The sequence below is a fragment of the Balaenoptera borealis genome, assembly GCF_965194805.1.
Source record: "Balaenoptera borealis genome assembly, chromosome: 5".
NCBI classification, from domain to species: Eukaryota; Metazoa; Chordata; class Mammalia; order Artiodactyla; family Balaenopteridae; genus Balaenoptera; species Balaenoptera borealis.
This window is the reverse complement of record NC_138862.1, coordinates 69,192,476-69,214,999: the sequence shown is the minus strand read 5'-3', so window position 1 is coordinate 69,214,999 and position 22,524 is coordinate 69,192,476. Positions and strand designations below refer to the sequence as shown.

The following is a 22,524-nucleotide window of genomic DNA, read 5'->3' as shown; positions in this document are numbered from 1 at the left end:
ATGAAAACTTTTCAGTTAATAATGTGCTCTTTGGAGGTGAGAAAATCAAACAGAACTCAGGAAGAACATTGGGAAAGGCTAGCAGCTGGTGAGATCCTTAGACATCCCAGAGTTGGTACAGGCTAATGCCTGTAACACTTAACAACAGAAAGCAAAACAACAACAAACAAAACATTATCTTGGTAATTAATTAAGCCTAAGAGGCAGCCACCAACCTGTCCTGGGTCCCAGCAGTGGCTAGCGTAGATAGTAGAAACTTAATACAGATTTGTTGAATTGAATTTTTCTTTCATGGAATAATAGTAATAACTGCTGTGTATTAAATGGCTAGCATTTTACTAAGCATTTGATAGGTTTTTCTGACCTCACGTCAACCGTGCAAAGGCAAATATTACCTCAGTTTCCATATGAGGAAGCTGAGGCTGGGAGAGATAAGGATATGTAGCCTGGAAGCCTGGAGGTCTGTTTAATTCAAGAGTTGCAATGATTGGAGAAGAGGCTGGTTGTAGGAACCTGCCACTCTTCCTTCATGTTTCCCAGGAAATGGGCTGAGCAGATAGTAGCATTAAAGTTGGACTAATGGGAACATATTAGCATTCAGACCTGCATGTCTGTCATAAATATAGAATTGATCATGCGTTGCTTGTTTACCGCATGCTTATACATTTTTCTCATTGCATGTTCAGAAAAGTTAATTTCATGACCAAGACTTGTTTTCGTAGGCCAAAACGTTTAACTAGGCCATCATCCATATCAAAAATTAGTCCTTAGTTATTGTGTTGTAATGGAAATAATTTTTTAACCAGTTCCCTTTGTCATTGTAGGTTAAGAAAAATCTATGTAGATGCACATTTTTTTCTCCTTTAAAGTGGAAGAATATTAATATATAGCTCTCATTTTCCGTAGAAAAGGAATATTATTTTCTGGTTTGTTTACCAGGTACCCTATCATGGATTTTTAATAAACACTAAATCATGAAGGACACTTTACACATGAAATTGCCATGTGAAAAGACTAATGCTAATCCAGACATCATTTTTTTTAAAACCACCACATGTCAATATTTATTACATTTCAATTTCTTATCAAGGATGACATTCCTTTTAAGCAGATAACTAAGTGAGTTACATTTTTATTCAAAAAAGCTTCAGAAAGTTATGGAAAGGACCAGGATTGTCATCAGAATTGTCCGGTGCCCCAGCCCAAACCTTCTGCTGACGTCACCATCCAGGCAGCAGCCCTGTGGCCTCACCCTCCCTGGGGAGCTGCCCTCCTCACCCAAGGCTGTTCCAACCAAGGCAGAGAACTTGCAGGCCAGGCTGCAGATGGGTCAGAATACTCATTCAGTACCTTCTCTGCTCCGGTATTGTGCTAAGCACTAGGATGCATGGGAAGGAGAAATCACAGGTGCTGCCCTTACAGGGCTTGCTCAGGAGCAGAACTGAGCAGTACGGTAGAGTGCGATAACTGACAAGGCAGGAAAGACAGGGTGCTGGCACCACGTCACACTTCAGCTGCCCAGCTGTTTCAGCTCCTAAGGAGCTGTTCTAGTCTCCCAGGCCCTGTTGTTCCTCCTCATGGGGTGGTCTTGGGGATGCAATATGTTAATACATATAAAGCATTTAGAACAGTGTCTGGCACTTAGTAAGTGCTCAATAAATGTTAGCTACATATTAGCTATAATGTAACCTAATCTCTTCTGAAAATTTTAGTGACAAATTTCTACACAACTGCGTTGAATTCTTTTCTATGTCCTGAAGCAGAGATATAATTGACTTTTAAAACAGAGATATAATTGACTTCGCATAGGAATGAATTCTTTTATACTTATTAAAATGGTTTCACAGTTAGCTGGTGAAAATTTAGACATAATTACTTTTACCATACTTAAGGAATAATTAGCCGTGCTAAATGGGAGTTATCATTATCTTAATCATCATTATTATCCTAATCTAAAGCATTTATTGAAAGTCTGATTTTGCTTTTTAAGTAAGCTAACCCCTTTTCAAAGCGAGTTTTTGGACCTGCCCTTGGGGTACTTACAGTGTAAGACAATAGTAATGCCAATACAAATTTAGGGTCAGCATTAAACCTGTTGTTCCTTCTCAAGTGTGCTCTTATTGGCAGTTTTTGTTATAAATGTCCTTATATCTTCTTTTATGGTTATGTAGCCCGCCTCTTCCAGCAGATTTAGAGGCTTCATATCAAAAGCAATTTATAGAAACCAGATGATATTGTTTGCTTCTAATTATGTCCCCAAAGTGGTTACTTGGTTCTCAGGTGATATTTTAAAATAATTTCTTTAGACGTAATTTCAAATTTACAGAAAATTTGAACTAGAACAGTACGAAGAACTCTCATGTTTCCTTCATTCAGATTCCCCGACTACTGACATTTTACTACATTTGTTCCCATTCCTATCACCTCTTCCTCTGTATTTATCTATCCGTTATCATTCGTTTTTTTCTGAACCTTGAGAGCAAGCTGTACGTGATGTCCTGTCACCCAAGTACATGTTTCAGACACTCTCCCACATCACCTGCATAACAACCCTCCAGTCTGGAAAGCAAAACTGATACAATACTATCATCCCATCCACAGGCCTCATTCAGATTTCACTATCTGTCTAAACAGTGTCCTTTTTTTCCCTTTCTGGATGGCACATATTTACTAAGTATCTTCTATGCTCCAGGTATTGTGCTAAGCACCAGGATACACAGGGAAAGGAGAAACATGGTTGTTGCCATATATACAATGAGTTGTCAGGTCTCTTTAGACCCATCAGTCTAAGACTAAGAAGTCCTGATCTGTCGCTCATGTCCGTAACAGTTTTAAAGAGTATAGGCCTTAATTTCCCTAGGGTGACCCTCAGCCTACATCCATCCAGTGTTCCCTCATAACCAGTTCAAGCCATGCATTCTTGGCAGAAATACCAGAGAAATGGTGCCATGCTCTTCTCAGGGTATCACATGAGGTGGCAGCACCATGACTATACCCATCCCACCCCTGGTGATGTTGACCTCAATCACCTGCTTCTGTTGGTGCCTGCCAGCTTTCTCCACCTTCAAGTCACCATTTTCCCCGTTTTATTGATCAGTATTTTTCGGGAATGATTCCTGGTCTCTTATCAGCCACCTCTGTGATGGTTACCAAATGGGATTCTCTACTTCTGTCATTCTTTTCCATGTATTAGTTGGCATCCTACTGTAAGGAATAGCTTTCCCTTTCTCTCATTTATTCATTTATTTATTTTATTTATATCAGTTTGGACTTGTGAATTCCTATATAATCCAGTGGATTGTAATCTGTTATTTACTTTGATGCTAAAATTGTCTGTGATTTGGTCAGCGGGAACCCTTTCTTCTTGTCCTTTTGACTTGTCTTCATCATTGTTTGAGCATTTCCTTACTTTCTGACAAAAAGATTTCCAGAATCATCTTGTACTTCCCCTGCCCCAGCCCTGGAATCAGCCATTATGCCAAGGAATCTGGTTCCTTTTAGTGGAGGATGGGATATTTAGGAACCAAGATCTGGTAGTTGAGGTGCTCCTCGCTACTGGGATGTTATTGCTTCTTGGTCCTCTCAGTAGAGAAAGCTACTATATACATATATGTATCAATACATCTACATGCGTATATACTCATATATATGTATATCTAAAAGCATTTACATTGCTGTATGTGTGTGTGTGTATACACACACACACACACACATACATAAAATCATGAGCTCATATCGATTCCTCCAATTACAATTCAACATCTTGGTGTTCTTTCTAGCGTTCTCCCTTCCATGTTTGTAAATACCTATTCCAACAGCGAGAAGTCCATTTTTTAATACATTGATTTATTTGCTCAGTTTACTCATTTACAACATGTAACTGATTTTCCAACCACACTAGCCATCTCTTAGACCTACCGTCTCTATGTCTCTCCCTCACCTCCCCATCCTCAATTGCAAGAGAGATGTTCTCCCCACAGCAACAGGGGAGTGTGTGTGTATGTCTAAAGCCCAAGAAGACAAGTCAGAACCGTTCAGAGTTTTGGGACAAGACCTAGATTCAACTTCTGTAAACCTCACTTTCCTCATCTGTAAAATGGGGATTCGAAGAGGTAATATATGTTAAAAAGTGCTTGGCAGATAGTATGAGTTCAGTAGCTATTAGGTATAATTATTTTTACTGCTATTGTGATCATAATTATTAAAAAGAGGTTATTCCCCCCCCAAATTAAAAATGGGCAAAAGACATTTCTCAAAAGAAGATACACATATGACCAACAAGCACATGAAAAAATGCTCGACATCTCTAGTCATTAGGGAAATGCATATCAAAACCACGACGAGATGCCACTTCATACTCATTAGGATGCTACTGTCAGGAAGAAAAAAGGAAAATAACAAGTGTTGGTGAAGATGTGAAGAAATTGGAACCTTTTTGCACAGTTGGTAGGAATGTAAAATGGTGCAGCCAATGTGGAAAACAGTTTGGTAGTTCCTCAAAAAGCTAAACATTGAATTACCATATGATCTAACAATTCCACTCCTAGGTATACCCAAAAGAATTGAAAACAGGTACTCAAATAGATATTTGTACACCCATGTTCACAGCAGCATTATTCCAATAGCCAGAAGGTGGAAGCAATGCAAATGTTCCTCAGTAGTTGAATCAGTAAACAGAATGTGGTATTTACGTACAATATAATATTCAACCTTTAAAAGGAGGGAAATTCTGATACGTGCTACAACATGAATAAACCTTGAAAACATTATGCTAAATGAAAGAAGCCAGACACAGAAGGAAACATATTGCATGATTCCATTTAATTGAGGTACCTAGAATGAGCAAGTTCTTTTTCTTTTTTTTTAATTGAAGTATAGTTGATTTACAGTGTTGTGAAATGAACAAGTTCTTAAAGACTAAAAGTAGAGTAGTGGTTACCAAGGGCTAGAGGGAGGGAGAAATGGAGAGAGATTATTTAATGAGTACAGAGTTTGTTTGGGATGATGAAAAAGTTTGGAAATGGATAGTGGTGATAGTTGCACAGCATGGTGAATGTACTTAATGCCACTGAAATATACACTTAAAAATGATTAAAATGGTAAATTTTAAGTTATGTATATTTTATCACAAACATAAGGAGATTACTAAGATTTTAAGATGACATAACACGAAAAACTTGCCTATATGTATTCTTTTAAGACTACTTCCTTTTTCCATAGCATCCATTGGTTATAGATATAGTGCCTCCCCCACCCCCCAGCAAAACACAACACACACACACACACACACACACACACACACACACGCAGAGTCTGCCAAAGGAAGGCTGAAGAATGATATTTGTAGAGGTTAACAGACAGGGAAAGTTGGGGGGGTCAAATGGATCTAAAACAGGGCTAACTTGTGGGCTACATGTAGCCTGCAATTTGTGATGGTTTTTACATTTTTTAAAGGGTGTAAAAAAACAACAAAAAAGAATATCTGACTAAGGCCGCATATGGCACAAAGCCTAAAATATTTGCTATTTAGCCCTTTTCAGGAAAAGTTTGCCAACACCTGGTCTGAAATGACGCTGTGGACTGAATTGTGTCCCCCAAAATTCATATGTGGAAACCCTAAGCCCCCCAGTGTTATGGTATTTGGAGGTGGGACGTTCGGTAGGTGGTTAGGTTTAGATGAGGTCGTGAGGGTGGGATCTTCACGATGAGATTCATGCCTATAAGGCACTAATATCCTTGCACATGATACCTTTTACATATTTTTAGAGAGAACTTCCTCTCTCTCTCTCTCACGTTCCATGTGAGAATGTGGTGATAAAGCAGCCAGCTGCAAGTCGGGAAGAGGGTCCTCACAAGGAAGCAAACATGCTGGCGCCCTGAGCTCAGACTTCTGAAACTGCGAGAAAGTACACTTCTGCTGTTGGAGCCACCTAGACTATGGTGTTTTATTATGGCAGCCAGAGGAGGCCGAGGTAAACACGCTCTTCACAGCTCTGCCAAGAGCAGACTCTAGTGCTCACCGCCGAGATTTTACCAAAATCTCTTCTCTTCACAAATGAAAAGGGTACCAAGAAGAGGAAAGCACACCTACCAGAGAAAGCATGATCAGGGGATTTCTTTGAAATAACCAGAGTGGTAAGCAGTAGGTTCCAAAATGCTAAGAAGAATAGGGTTTCTACAATAGCGATTTTCTTATGTGGCACCATTTGTTTTTCTTTGAATGTAATAAAAATGACAGCTTTTCATGTACTGATACTCCCCGAGCCTTTTAAAGTCAAACAGATGATGCTATTTGTGTGTAAAGGTTTTTCTCTTGCACCCATTTGTTTCTCCAGCTTGAATTTCTATGTAAACTCCCTTGGCTAAATGACACAAGCCACCCACTCCCCACGCCTCCTCTCGCTTTGTAGAGCAGGGGGCTGAAACCTGCTGTCTACAGTGTGGAGGGTCCAACACGCAGCTCACCGCACCAGGCAAAGGAAGATTTCCTGGTCAGCCAGGCTGCCCCCGGCCCATTCCCCCGTTTGTGCCATGATTGTGAACATGCAGCTTTGAGACATGGCTTCAAGACATTTGTGGTCAACCTAGCCCAAACCTGCTCATTGATCTTACTGGTTTTAACTCATTCCATTCTACCCCTATTTTGTGTTATTGGATAATTATCTGCAGATTAGATAAGCTTGATCTCTGACTTTATGTGAGCCCCTTCTTAATAACATGTTGTACTGCCTATCGATCTGAAGATATCATTTGTACAGAATGATCATTTTCCCCATCCTTAGTCTTCTTAAAGTTGTGACATGGTCTTCACAGCTGGATTCTGGGAACAGACTGTTTTCACATTCATCCTGAGTCTGAGTTTGTTACAGTTCTTTTGGTTAAAGTCTAATGGGGTGGGGGGAGGGGGGCGGTGAATCAAATAACCTGCAGGCTGGATCAGAGTGGGAGGCCCGGGGGGCTTGTTTGTTTGCTTTTCCCTTATTTGAAGGCCTCTAAGACTAGGTAGAAACTAATATCAGGTATCAAAAAGCAGGCAACTGATTATGATTGATTGAATTGTTTTGCCTTACCAATATCTATTGAGCTCCTACTTGTGCAAAGCGCAAAATGCTTTTGGGAATCAAAAGTGAATAAAACACGCTCCCTGCTTTCAAGACGATTACAATGCAGAATATTAGAAGAACTTCCTGTTTAACCCAAAGGTCTTTAAGGAAGGCTTCAGCCCATAGCTGTAAAAACATATCTCCTTAAGATGAGGAGGATTACAAAGTCTATCAAAAAGCAAAGTGTGCTCTGAAATTATATTTTAGTATAGATGGGTTTTAAGCAAGGATTTGGGGACAGACTGAAAAATGAAGCGTGAAAGCTTTAGAGGGCTTTAGCTTTTGCTTTACTTTGGCTAATATAAGAGTGCCAGGAAAACAGAAAGTACTCTTGCTCTTGACAGTATAAAATTCTTATTATTTTTAGAGAGTAGTAACTGTGGATTTATGAAATTCTTTGTGAGAGCAATTTAGTTAATAGGTATGTAAATGACTACTTATTTCATTGTGTAGGTGGATCGCTCCATGTACACTTTCTGAGGAAGAATGTAAGTGCTAAATTAACATTGCAAATGCAGAGAAGCAAAAGTTAAGGTTCGAACGCCATACCTTTGTTGTATTAGATGTTAGGAGTAAGACAGAGACGATCCATCTTGTAACTGGAATTTGTTTGATTTCCTCAGTGGAATTTCTTATTCACATCCAACTCTCTAACTGCTCTTTTCGGATGTAAGAAAATATAAGTGAATTGGTGTGCAAGGTTGTTTCTTATTATTGGTTTCCAAGTGCCAAGGATCATCATAACCTAGCTGGGGTGGGAAGAGGGGGTGCTGTAAGTTAATACCACGGTAATAAATTTTCATGCAAGATTTGCAGTCTAAGGTATCTAGTGAGAACATCCCCTAAAAAACATACGTAAGGAGCTCTTTTTAAAATATATTGTTTTGGGGACTTCCCTGGTGGTCCAGTGGTTAAGACTCCACACTCCCAATGCAGGGGGCCCGGGTTCGATCCCTGATCGGGGAACTGAGATGCCACATGCCACTACTAGAGAGCCCACATGCCGCAACTACTGAGCCCGTGCACCACAACTAGTGAAGCCCGCACACCACAACGAAGACCCAGCGTGCCAAAATAAATTAATTGATTAATTAATTAATTTTTTAAAAAGTTTAAAAAAAAAGTATATTGTTTTTTTTCAGCATGAAAACAACTTCAGAGGAGGCTAAGTATTCCAAAGCTCTTCTGGCTTTAACCACCTCCTGTGATCAGCATTGAAGCTTCTGTAATCCTTGAGTTAAACCAGGCCTCATCTAGGGGCAGAAGTCACCAGTGGGAGAGAATAAATGGGCCCTGCCTCTTAGATGGTCTCCAGCCTCCCTCATGTGAATTCATCCTGCCCAGGGAATTAGCTTCAGTTGTGTTTTAATCATTATATTGCCCTTCTTTGAAACTTCCTTGGATTCCAAGTTGTCATGCAAATCAAATTAAAATTCTTGTTAATGGAACCCAAGGTTTCCACCACTTCACCCTTCTGCCGTCTTACCTCACCATTCTTGGCTCCCACTAACGCCAGTTCACATTCTCCACATCAGGTCAGCAAACGAACATGCAGAAACTCACTCATCGTGTTTGTTTCTCCCTGTGTGCTGCAGCTCATATAATTCCCCCTCCCTGTCTCTCTTACTCATCAGTAAGCCGAATTCCTTCTCACTTGGCTCTACACAATTGTTGTCATAGGCATGCATGTGTTCCTTTATGTGGTAAGCTCTTTCTGTGCTGTGCTATGGCCATTGAGGATAAAGACCCCAGCGGCTGTGTCAACTTCTTCAACCCACCAGCTCTGTAAGTGGGGTGAGGGACTCGGCTCCCCGCATGGTGAGTGCTTCTTTGTTAAGATGTTTTATGTGTTTGCTTTTGCTTTTGTCTTCCTTTTCCTATAGGTACAGAGTGAAGACAGTGTCCTCCTGTTTGTTATTGCCTGGACGATCACAGAAATTATCCGTTACTCCTTTTATACATTCAGTCTATTAAACCATCTGCCTTACCTCATCAAATGGGCCAGGTAAAGAAGTACAGGGAATGAAGACTAACTTTTGAAGTGATGTATCACTGTATTTTTCCTTTATTGCCTGAATACTATTTTTTCTTTCTAAAAATAAAATTGTGAGAATTCCCTGGTGGTTCAGTGGTTAGGACTTGGTACTTTCACTGCTGTGGGCCTGGGTTTGATCCCTGGTCAGGGAACTAGGATCCTGCAACCTGCGCGGCGTGGCCAATAAATAAATAAGTAAATAAATATGAAATTGTGTGAGACGGGTTAGGTAGAAATCTGGTCTATAGATTTCATCAGAATAAGTGACTGTACATAACTTTGATTAATAGAAACACTTTAAAATTTTTTATATCTACTTATTTCCTTGGGATCAATTCTTTTCAGTTAAATTATTCAAAAGAGATTTGATGTGCCATCCCTTTTTTGTCCATAGCAAATTTTACTGATAAACTTCTGCCATTTTGATGGATTTTGAACCAAGTCCAATTCTTGTCTCAATTTTGCCAAGATAACTCTTAAATTACTTTTTAATTAATAACAAATGTTACATGGCAGTTTTAGCATATTATCAGTTTAGTTTGCTTTGATTACTTTTAGCAGTAATATTTGTTATGAATTGTGTAAAAGGCTGATAGTTCATCTAATTATCTGAACTAATGTGTGACACAGTTGTGAGCAGTTTTCTGAGTTAGAAATGACGACAGGAAGGAGTGACAAAGCCAAAGGATCAAAATTATCCTTGGGGCCAAAGTTCCTCATTTCATAAAAGGAAAATGATGGTTTCTAGACAATTTATGAGTTTAGTGATTAAACAGAGACATAAACCAAATGTCTCCAACATTTCAAGCATGTGAACTTCTCCTTTTTCTTTTCTTTTTTTTTTCAATAAACATTTGTATTAGGAAAAGGGGAGAAGGGGAAAAATATAGCAGTTTCTAACCAAGCTGGGCAGACTTGTGAAAGCTGTCTGTCCTGGTTATAGGGAAAGTTTATTGACCAAACCCTGATTTTACAATTAGAGAAAGATTCTTTTGTCCACTGTCTTCTGTGGCCCATGGGAGAGTCTTCCTTTTCCACCATCCTCCTTAGCATGGCTGAAGGTAGCAGTGGAGAACGTGTCTTTCTTTTGTCACAGATTTCTCAGCACAATTCCTGTACCTGGACATTTAGAGCCCAGTATTTATTGTCAGCCACAAACAGCCACAGGCTTTTTAAAATCTGAGCTGATGATTTCTTTAGTAATACTTATACCTCAGAATGGCTTCCCGTTAGTTCCATAGGGTGAACCTCTCTGAATTGTTTTTGAAACCTGAGGAACTCCTTTTTTTAAAGTGAAAAAACTTGTGTGGAGTCACCCATGTGATAGTAATTGTAGTTTTTTTGACTGGAAAATTATGTAATGACTAAAGGCTTATCATAAAAATTTTTAATGTTTTTTAAAATTAGCATGTATTTTATTTTTCACAGTAGCACGTACAGACATTTGAAAAGTCGTAGCAGTATACACACGTTGGATGTGCTGTTTTTTTCAGTCCACAGACCAGACTTTGGTGTACATTGTAGGGATTCCTGGACACCATGCTCCAACACCTTCCCCCCCAAACTCACCCCCACCCCACGAGGCAGGACCCTTCAGTATGAACCATGACTCAGTGCCCCTACTTTACCAATATTTGGCATCATCTCAGTTATTTTAGGGAGTTGTTTTGAAGAGTTGTTTATTCAGGCCAAATTTTGAGGCTGACCAAACACATTTCTTTTATTTTAGAACATTCAGAAGCATACTTGCTTTGGCCCTTTTCAAAAACTGGCTTGTAAAACCTGAATTTAAGCAGTGGGTAAACAGGGAAATGTATAAACCATAGCTTTCTACCAAGTAATCAGTATTGGTGGGGATGCATCTTTCTACTAAAGCTGGCTTCGAACCTCAGTAATGAATATTTTGTTTTGTTTTAGGTACACGCTTTTCATTGTGCTGTACCCAATGGGAGTGTCAGGAGAATTGCTCACAATATACGCCGCTTTGCCCTTTGTCAGACAGTCTGGCCTGTACTCCATCAGTTTACCTAACAAATACAATTTCTCTTTTGACTATTACGCATTCCTAATTCTGATAATGATCTCCTACATTCCAAGTAAGTAGATGTTTATGCATATATTTATTTATGTTTCAAAAATTGGCTCAAGAATAACTAGAGTTAAATGCCTTTGGTTGTTTTTACACCATAAATCTAATTTATTGGGAACGCTTTGGTTTTTGTTGAATGCCGACTGTCAGAGGGAATTTTCTCTGGTAGTAACTGAATAAAGATGAACCCTTCTCAATACAGCTGCCAAAATGCAGTCCTTCTCAGTGTGTTTTAAACAGTGAATTCCAGGATAGGTTAACTGTCTATTGGAGGAGAGTACTGAGTGGAAAGCAAAAAAAAAAAAGCCATTAAAGACCTTACCTTGAGTTTTTCTGTCTCTTGAGAACTGCTTGTTGTGGTATTTGAAAAACACTGTAAAGAGATTTTTACATTTTTACTGTATCAAAATAGATAGTTACTTCACTTTTAAGGAATTGATAGTTAACTAGAAACAAATAAAATAAAAATAGATTAATTTATTTTTTCTATATTTCTTATTTGTTTGGAAATAAAGCCATCTGAATAGGACATAGTGTTATCTTTAGGATGGTTTCCAATTATTTTAATAGTACTTCTGAAGGTTTAAATATATGGATAATCAAACATGCCTATCAGCACATTAACAGAGAGAAAAAGCCATGTTTGAGGCTTCTCTGAAATGAGTCATGTTTGCTGAGGAAGAGTTGTTTACTCCTTTTCTCAAATTCTGATGTTCAGTTGCAATCCTATGATTGATTTCCACATATCCAAAAGGATCTTGTTTTACCCAAGGACATGTAAAGTTAATGTTTCTTCTCATTTAGCTACTTCCATAGGCATTGTGACTCTGAATCTTATTTTAGTCTGTGAGATGCTATGTTCTCCCCTAAACCTCAGGTTAAATTCAGACTGGAGGGTTGGATTTTTCTTCAGCCCACAGCATTAACTGAATGAATCATCCTAACAATCATAGGTGACATGTTTGTGTCCCCCTGTGGAAAATTGCATTTCATGCATTGTGAGAAAAACAGCACACCCCGATTTCATGTGAACATTTCTCTTGGAGAAGTTCTTGGATGCAGTTCTGCTACATGATTCATTTTCTGCTCTTTATTAATGATCAAGTCCTCCTCTCTGGTGCTAGAACCATGGTGGCTAAAGGCCATCTCTCTTCAAATGTAAAAGGTAGTTGATTTTCAAACAAAAGATAAATATGGAAGAGTGTAAAAATTTAAGTAATAAAAATTAACTTAGAGCTTTTCACCTTTCTAATTTTGTTCCCCTAGAGTTTCACTTCCAGTCTCTAGAGCAACAATTCGTAATTGCAGTTTTGCCACACCCAGACTAACAGATATCCCGAGGAGCACCACAGGATTTATTTAAATTCAACATAAGTCTTTGAATGGCGATAGATGCTGTATTGGGTAACTGGGAAAGGGGCAAGGAGAATATCATGGAATCAAACCAATAACAAGGTGCTGTGTCATTGACGGAAATCTGGGACCCCTACCTCAGAGTTGCTGCAAGATTTTCTGTCTGTTGAAGAGAAGGAGGAGCTTTATTCCAGGAACAGTTCTGCAGGGCAACCCGTGTCTGTCTGCACCTCGTAGTCTTCTTTGTGCTCTGGTGGGCAACCAGTGCTGCCCAGCCGTTTGCTTCTGCCTGCTGACCTCTCAATGTAGCGAAGGGGCCTGGTCAAGCACAGGATGATAGGATTCCTGAAGGAAAACAAGCCCAGTGCTCTGGGATTGTCCTTCTTGGCCTTAAAAGAGAAAAGAGAGAAAACACAGACCTTAGAGCCAGCTGTCTTACAGGGAGTAGGGCAGCGCTCTCGTCTCAACAGATGTCTGCTTTTACCTCAATCCTTCCCCCTTCTTCCATTCTCAGCCTCTTTTTGATAAGAGAACTTGGCTTGGTTTAAAAGCTGTATTCTTTCATTTCTAAGGCAGCTTAACTCTTGTAGAACAAGGACAGGGATTAAAAGGTTCCCTCCAAATCCCTAGCTCCCCACCCCGGCTCAGGATGGTCATGCAGACCATATTTGTGTCTGCTGGCACTCACTATGCTTCTGGCCTGAGCCAATGGCCCTGAATGTTTTCAGTAGTTTAGGTTGTTAATATTGAGACCAGTTTGTACAGTTCATTCCAGCCGGCTGCACATTTCCAACTTTCCAAAACTTGGTATTTATGAGAAGAAAATGCAGAGTTAGGAGAGGTTGCTGTTGATATGCAGCTTTCTTTACCAAATTTGGTTTCCTTTCTACAACTTACGTTTCTTTTAACCCTCTTTAATGGGAAGTTAATGATATACATATCTTACATAAAGCAGCACCTCTTCACTGTGGTCCTGGCCTGGTGTTGCATTGGTGCACACATAGCCCATGAGCTGCAGCCCTGGGAGTTTTCCCTTATCGAGGTGCTTTGGAGTCCCTTGCAAGATGCTCTTCTCCTCCTCTGCTGCAGATGCAGTATGAGTATGTACAGTATCCGCAGGACTCAGTGGACATCTAAGTCCTGTTTACATCACCTCCCCCCATCCTTGTGCAAATTGGTGAAAGTTAGCTATACAGGTGTTAGCTATAGCCTTAAAAAGGCTGTAGAAAGTTAGCTATAGCCTTAAAAAGGCTGTAGAAAGTTAGCTATAGCCTTAAAAAGGCTGTAGAAAGTTAGCTATAGCCTTAAAAAGGCTGTAGAAAGTTAGCTATAGCCTTAAAAAAGGGCTGAGAGAAATGAGAAACAATGAGTAGGGTGAGGGCACCAAGAAGCGTGGCACTCTCCACATTGTCAGTAACCATAACCACACCTCTGATTTTTAGAGGAACAGAAGAAACTTGCCCCAAGCAGAGCATTTCCAGTTGCTCTCAGCCTTCAAGTCTTAAGAGAGCCCATTTCCTTACAGGAAGGTGGGTCCAGTGACACGCACAGCTCCCTACCCCGACTCCGACACACCAAGCCAGACACACAGAACGCGCACAGCCGCCATCTCCACCCTCCATGTCCTGAACTGTAAGAGCAGAGGGTAGAATTCTAAACGGCCTGTTGGCAGGTTGAGATTTTCAGGGTAGTTAAAAGCAGGAGCCATGCATCTGGAATTGTTTCAGCCACTGTAGTTGGATTCAATGTGAACATGTGGGTAATTGAGATGGAGACAGTGTCACCCAAGTTCTGGTCACCAGGGAGTCACTCTCAGAGCAGTAGAGAATTTCCAACCCAAGTGCCCCCATTCTCCTGGCCTCCCCCACACATTCCTTTCTCTTGGCACTGAGAAACCTCTGGAAGATGTAAAAAAATGAAAGGGCCGTATCTGCTCTCCAGTTCTGACCCCTGACCCTCTGTAGCCAGCAGGCCCTTGCCTGGGGGATGAAGGTGGTGTACTTGGCCGTCTTGCTGCCACTAAGGGCCCAACGAATGGCTTCTGGATCGCTGTCCTCCCTCAGAGCCTGTGGGGCTATAGCCACCTTACGAGCGGCGTAATAACAGATGCAGCCAGTGGAGAAGTCCTTAGTGTACTTGCCTCAAAGTTTCCCTCTACTAAAGTAGGTCTGTAGAAATGTGACTGGCCACACATTTTCAAATGATTACAATTAGCATTCCTTATGGTTTAATTATATCTTTACTTCCAGTTTTTAGATTATAGAGCTTGTCAAATTTTCTGGCTTTCATACCAAAATAGTTCTCTCACTGTTGAATTTTATGCACAAGCTGGGTCTTTTCTGTGAATAACTTCCTGCCTGCAAATAGTGAGTGGAGTGGATGGCAGCCCTGTTCGGCACTGGGGCCTCCTCTGCAGTTTATCAGATCTATGTGCACACACCCACTGATGTCTTGGAGTACTTTGGGAGGATCATTTGACATTTGGCCAACTTGGAATCCATCTAAAAAGGAAGAAACTGTGAGAGGAGAGTTGGCAGTAGTAGAAATTACCTCCCCCAAAACACAGGTTACTGTCTAAAAAACAGAGATTGGAGCGGTTGGGAAGGGAAGGAGGGATAGTGTATAGCCAAGACCATCTCACTGGAGTTTTTCACATGGTTTTTGAACCTCCGGTTTACAGTAACCTTGTGAAGGTCAGGTGTTTAAACTGGCATTTCCCAGCAGGGACACTATAAGCATTTGGGATGACACAGTTCTTAGTCATGGGGGACTGTCATACGTTGTGGCTTTTGGCATTCCTGGCCCCTTGTGCCGAATGCCAGTAATCTACCCCCTTCAATACTCTCCCCCCACCCGCATTTCTAAATACTCCCTAGGGAGGCAGGACCACCCTGTTCATTTGAGAACCAGTCCTTTTTAAAGTAATCTATGAAATGACCAAGAACAGAATCTCCGGTGCCTAAGGGCTTGCTTTTCATATGGACTTTTTCTGCATCCAAACCCGGCTTAGTGGTGTTCAGATCAAATGTCATAGCGTTCCTCCCCCTCTTCAGTCTTCCCACTCAAAGAACAGCCTTTCTCTGGAGGTACTTTCAGGAGATCCTCCCTGATGACAGAGCAGTAACAGAGAGGCCGAGACTAAGAGTCAGGAGCCCCGAGCCTGGTCCTGACTCTGTCAGTGATTTGCTGTGAGACCCCAGGCATGCGCCCACCCTCTCTGGGGCTCGAGTTCCTCCTCTGTGAACAGGAATAAGAACTCCATCACTAGAATTCTTCCCCTGGTTGTTGGGGAATCAGAGAATCAATGTGAAGATAATATGAGAGAGTGTGAAGAGTGTTATTTGGCGGCTCTGTGGCATCTTGATTGGTAATGGCAGTGTCAGTAGTGTCTGTCATTGCCAGTCCACACTACCCTTCCCCCTCGGCTAAAGCGGGAAAGTCAGTCCCTCTGTGTTTTTCCTCTCTCTCCAAGCCCACTTTGTTACCTTCCTTAGTTGCTGGAAGAGAAAGTGGTCAGAGAGGACCTCAAGTCCATGTGCTTTACATAGAACATGTGATTTTAAATCATCTCCTTAATGAATTCTTTCTTTTCTTTCCAGTTTTTCCCCAGTTATACTTCCACATGATACACCAGAGAAGAAAGGTCCTTTCTCATGCTGAAGAACACAAGAAATTTGAATAATTCCTGCTTCCTGCACACCCCCAGAAACAAACTTTCCAATGACAAAAGATGCTGCAGACTTTTTCTGTTCCCAGTACGTTTCATAGAAAATAAGTAAGAACTTTTTTTAAAATACTAAAAAAAACCAAAACAAAACAAAAACCAAAATCCAGTGTCACATGGGCCTGGGATTTTATAAAAAACAAAACAAAAGCTGTTACGTAAAACATCCTTGCTGGTCCATTTCAGCATGTTCTTTCAACCAGAAGTTCCCAATATTTATGATGGCACTGGAAAGGGATTTGGCATTTTTTATCCCCCTGTTTCCTTCATGTGTCTGATAAATAACGATCTGTAATACTAAATACTTGAGCGTTACAGTCTGAGTAATGAAGTTGTGCCCACTCAATGCCCAGCTTGCAGCAGTTATGTTTCAGTCTGCAGTGTGTTTAGCATTCCCTCTCAAAGTGCTTGACTGCATGCTGGAAGCCATTTGTTCTCTGGAATGCTCTGAAGTTATGGCTGGGACCTTCCCCTCTATCTAGTGAATGAATTATACAATGTATATATGTCTGTGAAACTTTGGAATAGTGCCTGTAATCAGAAAACAGCTAGAACCCTTTTGTTTGTTTTCAATCGAGTCATTACTGCCTGCCAGTACGAAATGTGCTTGAATTTAATAAGTATGTGTATATTGTAGAGAAGCTACTTTATCTGGGGCTCAGCCTCAATCATATTTTAACAAAATGACAGTTCTCAGAAAGGGAAAGCTCAGTCACTAGTCAGTGACAAGTACCTTTCACAGTACCATTCTCAGAACACCCCTGAGTAAGGTGTTTGCCAAGAGCAATTCTTACTTAGGGACCTGACGCCAGTCTAGTCGCACAGGAGTAAAGAAGCCATTAACGAAAGCACATGGAAGGCGTTACTCTAAAAATGGAGTCTGGAAGAACAGTCAGGAATGGGTTTATATGCCCTTATTATTTGACTTTTACATTTTCATTCATCTCTTCTGTTTGGATACTTTTCCTAATTATGGTCCTATGTAATTCCCACCAAGTTGTAAGTCCAGAGGCAGTGAAATGTTCCAGTTGGGGCAGTCATGAGCTAAAAGTAGTATTGTTCCCACATTTTGGATCAGCCAAGAAATACTTTGGACATATGGACATTGTCTAATTAACGTCATGTCACCATACTTTAATTGCTAAACTGTGCATTTAAGGCTCTTCAAGAAAGGGTTGGATAAAAATGTAAAGCCCAAGTTTAGACGTGCGTTAGATTTTAAACACAGAATGTTCTTTGTGCAAACTTCCCCCCCCCTTTTTTTTAATTGGTTGATCTGTAAAAGTCTAGCTTACTGACTGATTATCAATTAAAATATAATTGCCAATATTAGAAGTGTCATAATGGAAAACTAATTTTTAAATGCTTATTTTCATAGAAGCTTGAAAATTAAGATGAAAATGAGAAGAAAATATGCAGCCTAAAATTTAATGCAAGTAGATGTGTAATAAATTATTTTTGAATTAAACATTAAAATTCTGCTTCTTAAAGTTAGCACTCTTAACTTGGGCGTGTTGAGATTAGAATCTATTCTGTATTTGATAAACAAAATATGTGGGAAAGATTATTTTTCATGCTTTTTCTCTTTTTATTTTTACAAAATGTATTTCTACTATAAAATGAATCAGTTTGGGTTATATTAGCCTTATTATTAATTTGAGTAAGATTTTTTCATTTGTTTTTGGAATAGTTGTAGAAGATGGGATGAGAAATGCAGGTTTTCCAGGATTGCTGGCTTGGGGGTTTTATTCGGGCCTCTCTATTATAATTTGTCACTATGAAAAACAGCCTGTCACAAATAGTGGTTATGCATCAAATTGAACTTTGGCAACAAGAACGCAGCGAACAACTCCCTTCTCAAAAAGGGTCCCACCCCAGTGTGCATTTTTGTCCATCAACATTTAAAATGCTCGTTGAAGATAAGTAAGCCATGCCACCGTGTCCTTCAGTCACCTCTCTCAGTAACTGGTTTCTTTATCTCTAACATGAATTCATTTCTCTTTGGAAGTGGTGGTGTTCTCTTATGAATTGAGAATATCTAACCCCACCAGATGTCACATCTTCTTATAAAGTGTGAATGAGGAAGGTGGTGTTTTGGTGGGTATTTTGTCAGACTTACTCTTTTCATTTCAGGGCACAGTCAAAGGCATCAGCTGCCCAGCCCCCCACCTGATTGGGTGTTTCAGATCCCCCCCCCCCTTCGGGTACCACCTTCTGGCAGAAAATTCTTTGAGGTACGCAGTGGTGCTTTGTAGACACAAGCTGCTAATCCGCATCTTGCTGTGTTCTATTTGCTAAGGTTGGGTTCATTCATTTAACACATACTGACTATCATCAAAGGCACCGTGGAGAGTTAGTCATGGAATAAAGCACATCCTCCCTGATGAAAATGTTCCTCTGGAGCAAACTTCGGACAGGAAAGGTTTAGACAATGTAGCGTTAAGGCATGTGAGGAGATTGTGCCCTCACTTCCACTTATGTTTCTGGTTATTCGTTTATAATAAAAGGTTGGCATTGATGTGGTACAACCTGCAAATTATTTTCAATTCTGAGTTTCAGATAAAACGTTATAAGACAATATCAGTACATACTGCTCCTTTGAAATTTGGGTAAAAAATTATACAACCGTATATATAGTCATTTTTATATTTTTTCTATGTTGGGAAAACCAAAACTGTAATTTTATAAGTCTTTGATTCACTAAAATTATATAATTTAAATGTATTTTTTGTATATTTAGAAATAAGGAGTTCAGAGACTATGCTTAACTTTCTATGCATGCATTTGGAAGCTGTTTTTACCTGATAATGTTAATGTAGTAATAAGTTGTATTCATAAAATACTGATCTGTGTTGCATTTCAAAATAAACTGGTGTGTGCTCTGCCTGGATTTGAAATACTGACCAGTGAGTCTAGTGATTTTTCACATTGAATTGGCCTGAGAATGGTGTCGTACGATTACGGAAGAGTTTCAGTTCTGTTAATGGATTCCAGCTCTTTCTTTACAATTTTAAAATCTATTTCTGCTATTCATTAATGGTTCTACACTTACAGGAAAAATAGACAGATTATATTAAGAGGTTTCCAAAAAGTCATTCTTCCTACCAGCCAGTCTTCAAGCTTACCAAGCCAGTCTCCAACCTGGCTGCGGAAGGACAAGACAGATTCCTCATATAGGTGACCAAGAAAAATTTAAAATTAATCAGTAAAAGCTTGAGGGCCCTTGTCTTAACAATGTGTGTGTGTGTGTTTTAATCTAACTTTTCTAATGTAAGTTGAGAGGGGAAATACTGTTGCCCAGCAATGTTCATCTTATAATAAAACCAGTACTTGGTCAAGTGGTTGAGTACCTCCTCCTGAAAACAACTCCAAATCCAGAGCAATCCTAGGCACTACTTTACACACCGACGTCCACAGTAACAAGTGGGCAGGAAGACACTGAGAAGGGTACTCAGCTCAGCCACTGCCGACCTGCTAGTACTAGACCCTAGATCTCCTCACCTCAAAATGAAAGTGCTGATGCGTCCCCGTGCCGGTCGCTTTCTAGTTATTTCTCTGGGTGATCTCAGCGTGCCTCCAGCAGGGACATGCCCCCTCCTGAGTCTGCCAGCTCTTTCTCAGAGTTGTCACCCTTGTCCAGGACCGTGGTCTTTGTTCCAAAGAGGAACATTTTCTTTCTGAACGCTGTCTGGTCACAGACATTACCAGCACAGTGGTTAGAACCACCTCTCTCCTCACATAGAGTTTAATCTGCTTCAGAGACAGGCTTTCATTTATGAAAAGAAAGAAAATTATTTCAACTGAAATTGAAGAACAGAGGTAAAGTTAATAGTAGAGGCTACACAGAAAATACCACCTTTCAATCTTAGGGTGGTAATGGGAAACCAGCCAGGGCTTTGTAATTTGTCATTGTCATATTTTATGGCAATTATGTGTACTGTGTTAACATAAGCCCCAGCCTGAGGAATTACCATTGGTATAATTAGGAGACCTACTGTTACACACAGCATTCCGAAAATACTGCTGTGTTGTTCTGTTCCCTTTAACAAGAATGAAGACTAGCTTTGCAATTCCTCATATTTTTTTTTTTAATCCCAGCATTACAAATAGACTGGTTCGTTGTTATACAGTTTAGTGGTGAAGAAACTGTTCTAAACAACTATTACCAAAAATAGCCATACCTATTAACATTCCCCTGGCTGCAACCGGGAACCAGAGTTAGAAGAGAGAGCTGTGTGGGGTTTTTTTGACCAACAACTTATTTTAAACATGTGAGAAACTAATCTCTTTTTTTTTTTTTCAAATTTAGAGAGATACCCCGATACCCCTTACTGTTACAGAGGTAGGTCTCATTACCAAAAATAATCTTTTTTCCCACAAAAAGGCAATTCACCTTAAAAGTCACTTGATGAGCAAAAATAAAATGTGAGAGGCGGTGTACTTAAGCACCTAGTACCCATTTCATAAATCTGTTTATGTTTGGGAATTGTGTTTTCTGTTCACTAATTCCAGAACATGGACTTATTACAACGGCAGCGCTTCCACATCTATCTTTGACTTTCGTGGAAGCAATCCAGATGCATTTCCAGATGCGGGACTTGGTTAAAACCCAAAGGCCATTTCCGCCTCCGTGTTGTCGTAGCTGGGCTGTCCCGCTGGGGGGCAGCACCTCACAAGCGATCCGGGGCCTTGGGAGTCAAAGGCGTTTGGAACACAGCTTCGGCCCAAGGGCGCGGAAGGGGCAGAAAGGCGCACCGTAGCAAATTAGTCACAGATTTCTATTGTCCATATAAATTAAAGGCAGCCCGATCTTAAAGCATATTCTGGAGGGGTACAGAAAATAACACTTTTTAGAGCAAAAAACCCAGCTTGGATGCGTGCTTTGAGGCTCCAGCTATTCTCTTCCGGCTTGGGAGACCTCCCCAGCTGGGACCCTGCAGGCTGCCTGGCTTTGAAATGAGAGATTTTGGAGCTGGTCGTAAAGCAGGTGTTAGTGCTCCTGTTTAATGGAGAGCCTGCCTGTTAATCTTTGAAACGTTCAGGGAGGTCAGTTCCCACTCTTCTTCTGTCTCTGGATATTTTTGGAGGGTGGCCGGGGCCATGAAAAAATGTCAGGCCACCTTATAAGGCCGTGTCTGGCCCCGAGAATGCTTGTCTGCAGCATGTCCAGTACACTCTGTGGGTGTGAGTTAACTTGACTCTTGGACTGTGAGTTTTCTCACAGATTTAAAATACTTCTATTCATGCCATGGATTATTGTCTCTTTAACAGGCTTAAAGTCTTCCTCAAGAGCTGTTTAAATGACACCGATTTTGGACATACCAAATAGATAACCAAGGGCATACGTAATGCCTCTACAACCACACTAGTTGACTGTGCCAGGACAGATAGTGATAGTCTTACAGCAGGTGGTTTGTTTATTTAGCCAGTGTATGTCAAAGTGAAAGCCACAGAATATTAGTTATGAGGGCATGGGAGTATGGATATGTTGGGGGGAGCGGTTCTGTGGTTTAAAAAGTTGAAACAAAGTTTTCTCTCCTGCTGCGCTTTTCAGATCTTTTTGCACGTGAATGCACCTTGTGAATCTCCAAGAAAAGGGGTGCTACTGCAGGCTTTTCGAAAGCTATTTTCAATCTTTATCCTTGAAACATCTTCAGGGCTAAAGCTCCTTGAACACCGTGAAAAGTACTAATCTGTTGGCAGCTTTCCCCATCAGAGGATGTTAACACGTCCTGGGGGGAACAAAAAAAGAGATGCGCGAGGGCTTAGCCTGGGATCTGGGAAGATTTTCCTTGTTTTTTGTTTTTAATAAACCACCATCTCAAATAGGTAAATGAATTACACGTTAGATTGAGAACCCAGGTGTCAGCAACCCTGGATGGAGTCTACCATTTGCTACTTTCTGGTGCGTCTAAAGGGAGCCTACCAGTGGATGTGAACTTGTCTGTCTGAGAAGACCCAGCTGGGACCAACAGCCCCAAATTGGATCAGTCCAACTGCCACTCCCCCTGTGCCTACACCCCAGTTTAAGTGCCCGCTGTCAGCCCGTTACTCAGGCTCGTGTCCTCCTTGAGGCTCCTGGTGTCAGGAAATCATCTCCCTGACTTTACCCTCATTCCTGAACGTCACCAGGTGATGGCTGCTTTGTCCTGGTGTGCCCTGTTATCTGACAAGGCCTTAGAGTTCCTTTCACTCTGGGTGGCATCCTCCCCACGACAGC

General features: G+C 40.6%; 1 protein-coding gene across 3 annotated transcripts in view; it reads left to right on the top strand.

Annotated features, from left to right (window-relative positions):
- The window catches only part of HACD2 (3-hydroxyacyl-CoA dehydratase 2), an 89,552-nt gene extending 70,345 nt beyond the window's left edge, over positions 1-19,207 (top strand). The window contains exons 5-8 of one of the 3 annotated variants that reach the window (XR_014245426.1): positions 8,987-9,108; positions 11,056-11,234; positions 16,180-16,335; positions 17,683-19,207. Coding sequence is in view for 1 of the 3 variants with exons in the window: in XM_082394996.1 (XP_082251122.1) it covers positions 8,987-9,108; positions 11,056-11,234; positions 16,180-16,262 (384 nt within the window). In the remaining 2 variants the exon portion in view is untranslated. Of the gene's footprint in view, positions 1-8,986; positions 9,109-11,055; positions 11,235-16,179 lie in introns of all 3 variants that reach the window. The other 2 variants (XR_014245427.1, XM_082394996.1) reach the window with 2 other exon arrangements.
- Positions 19,208-22,524: the final 3,317 nt, after the last annotated feature.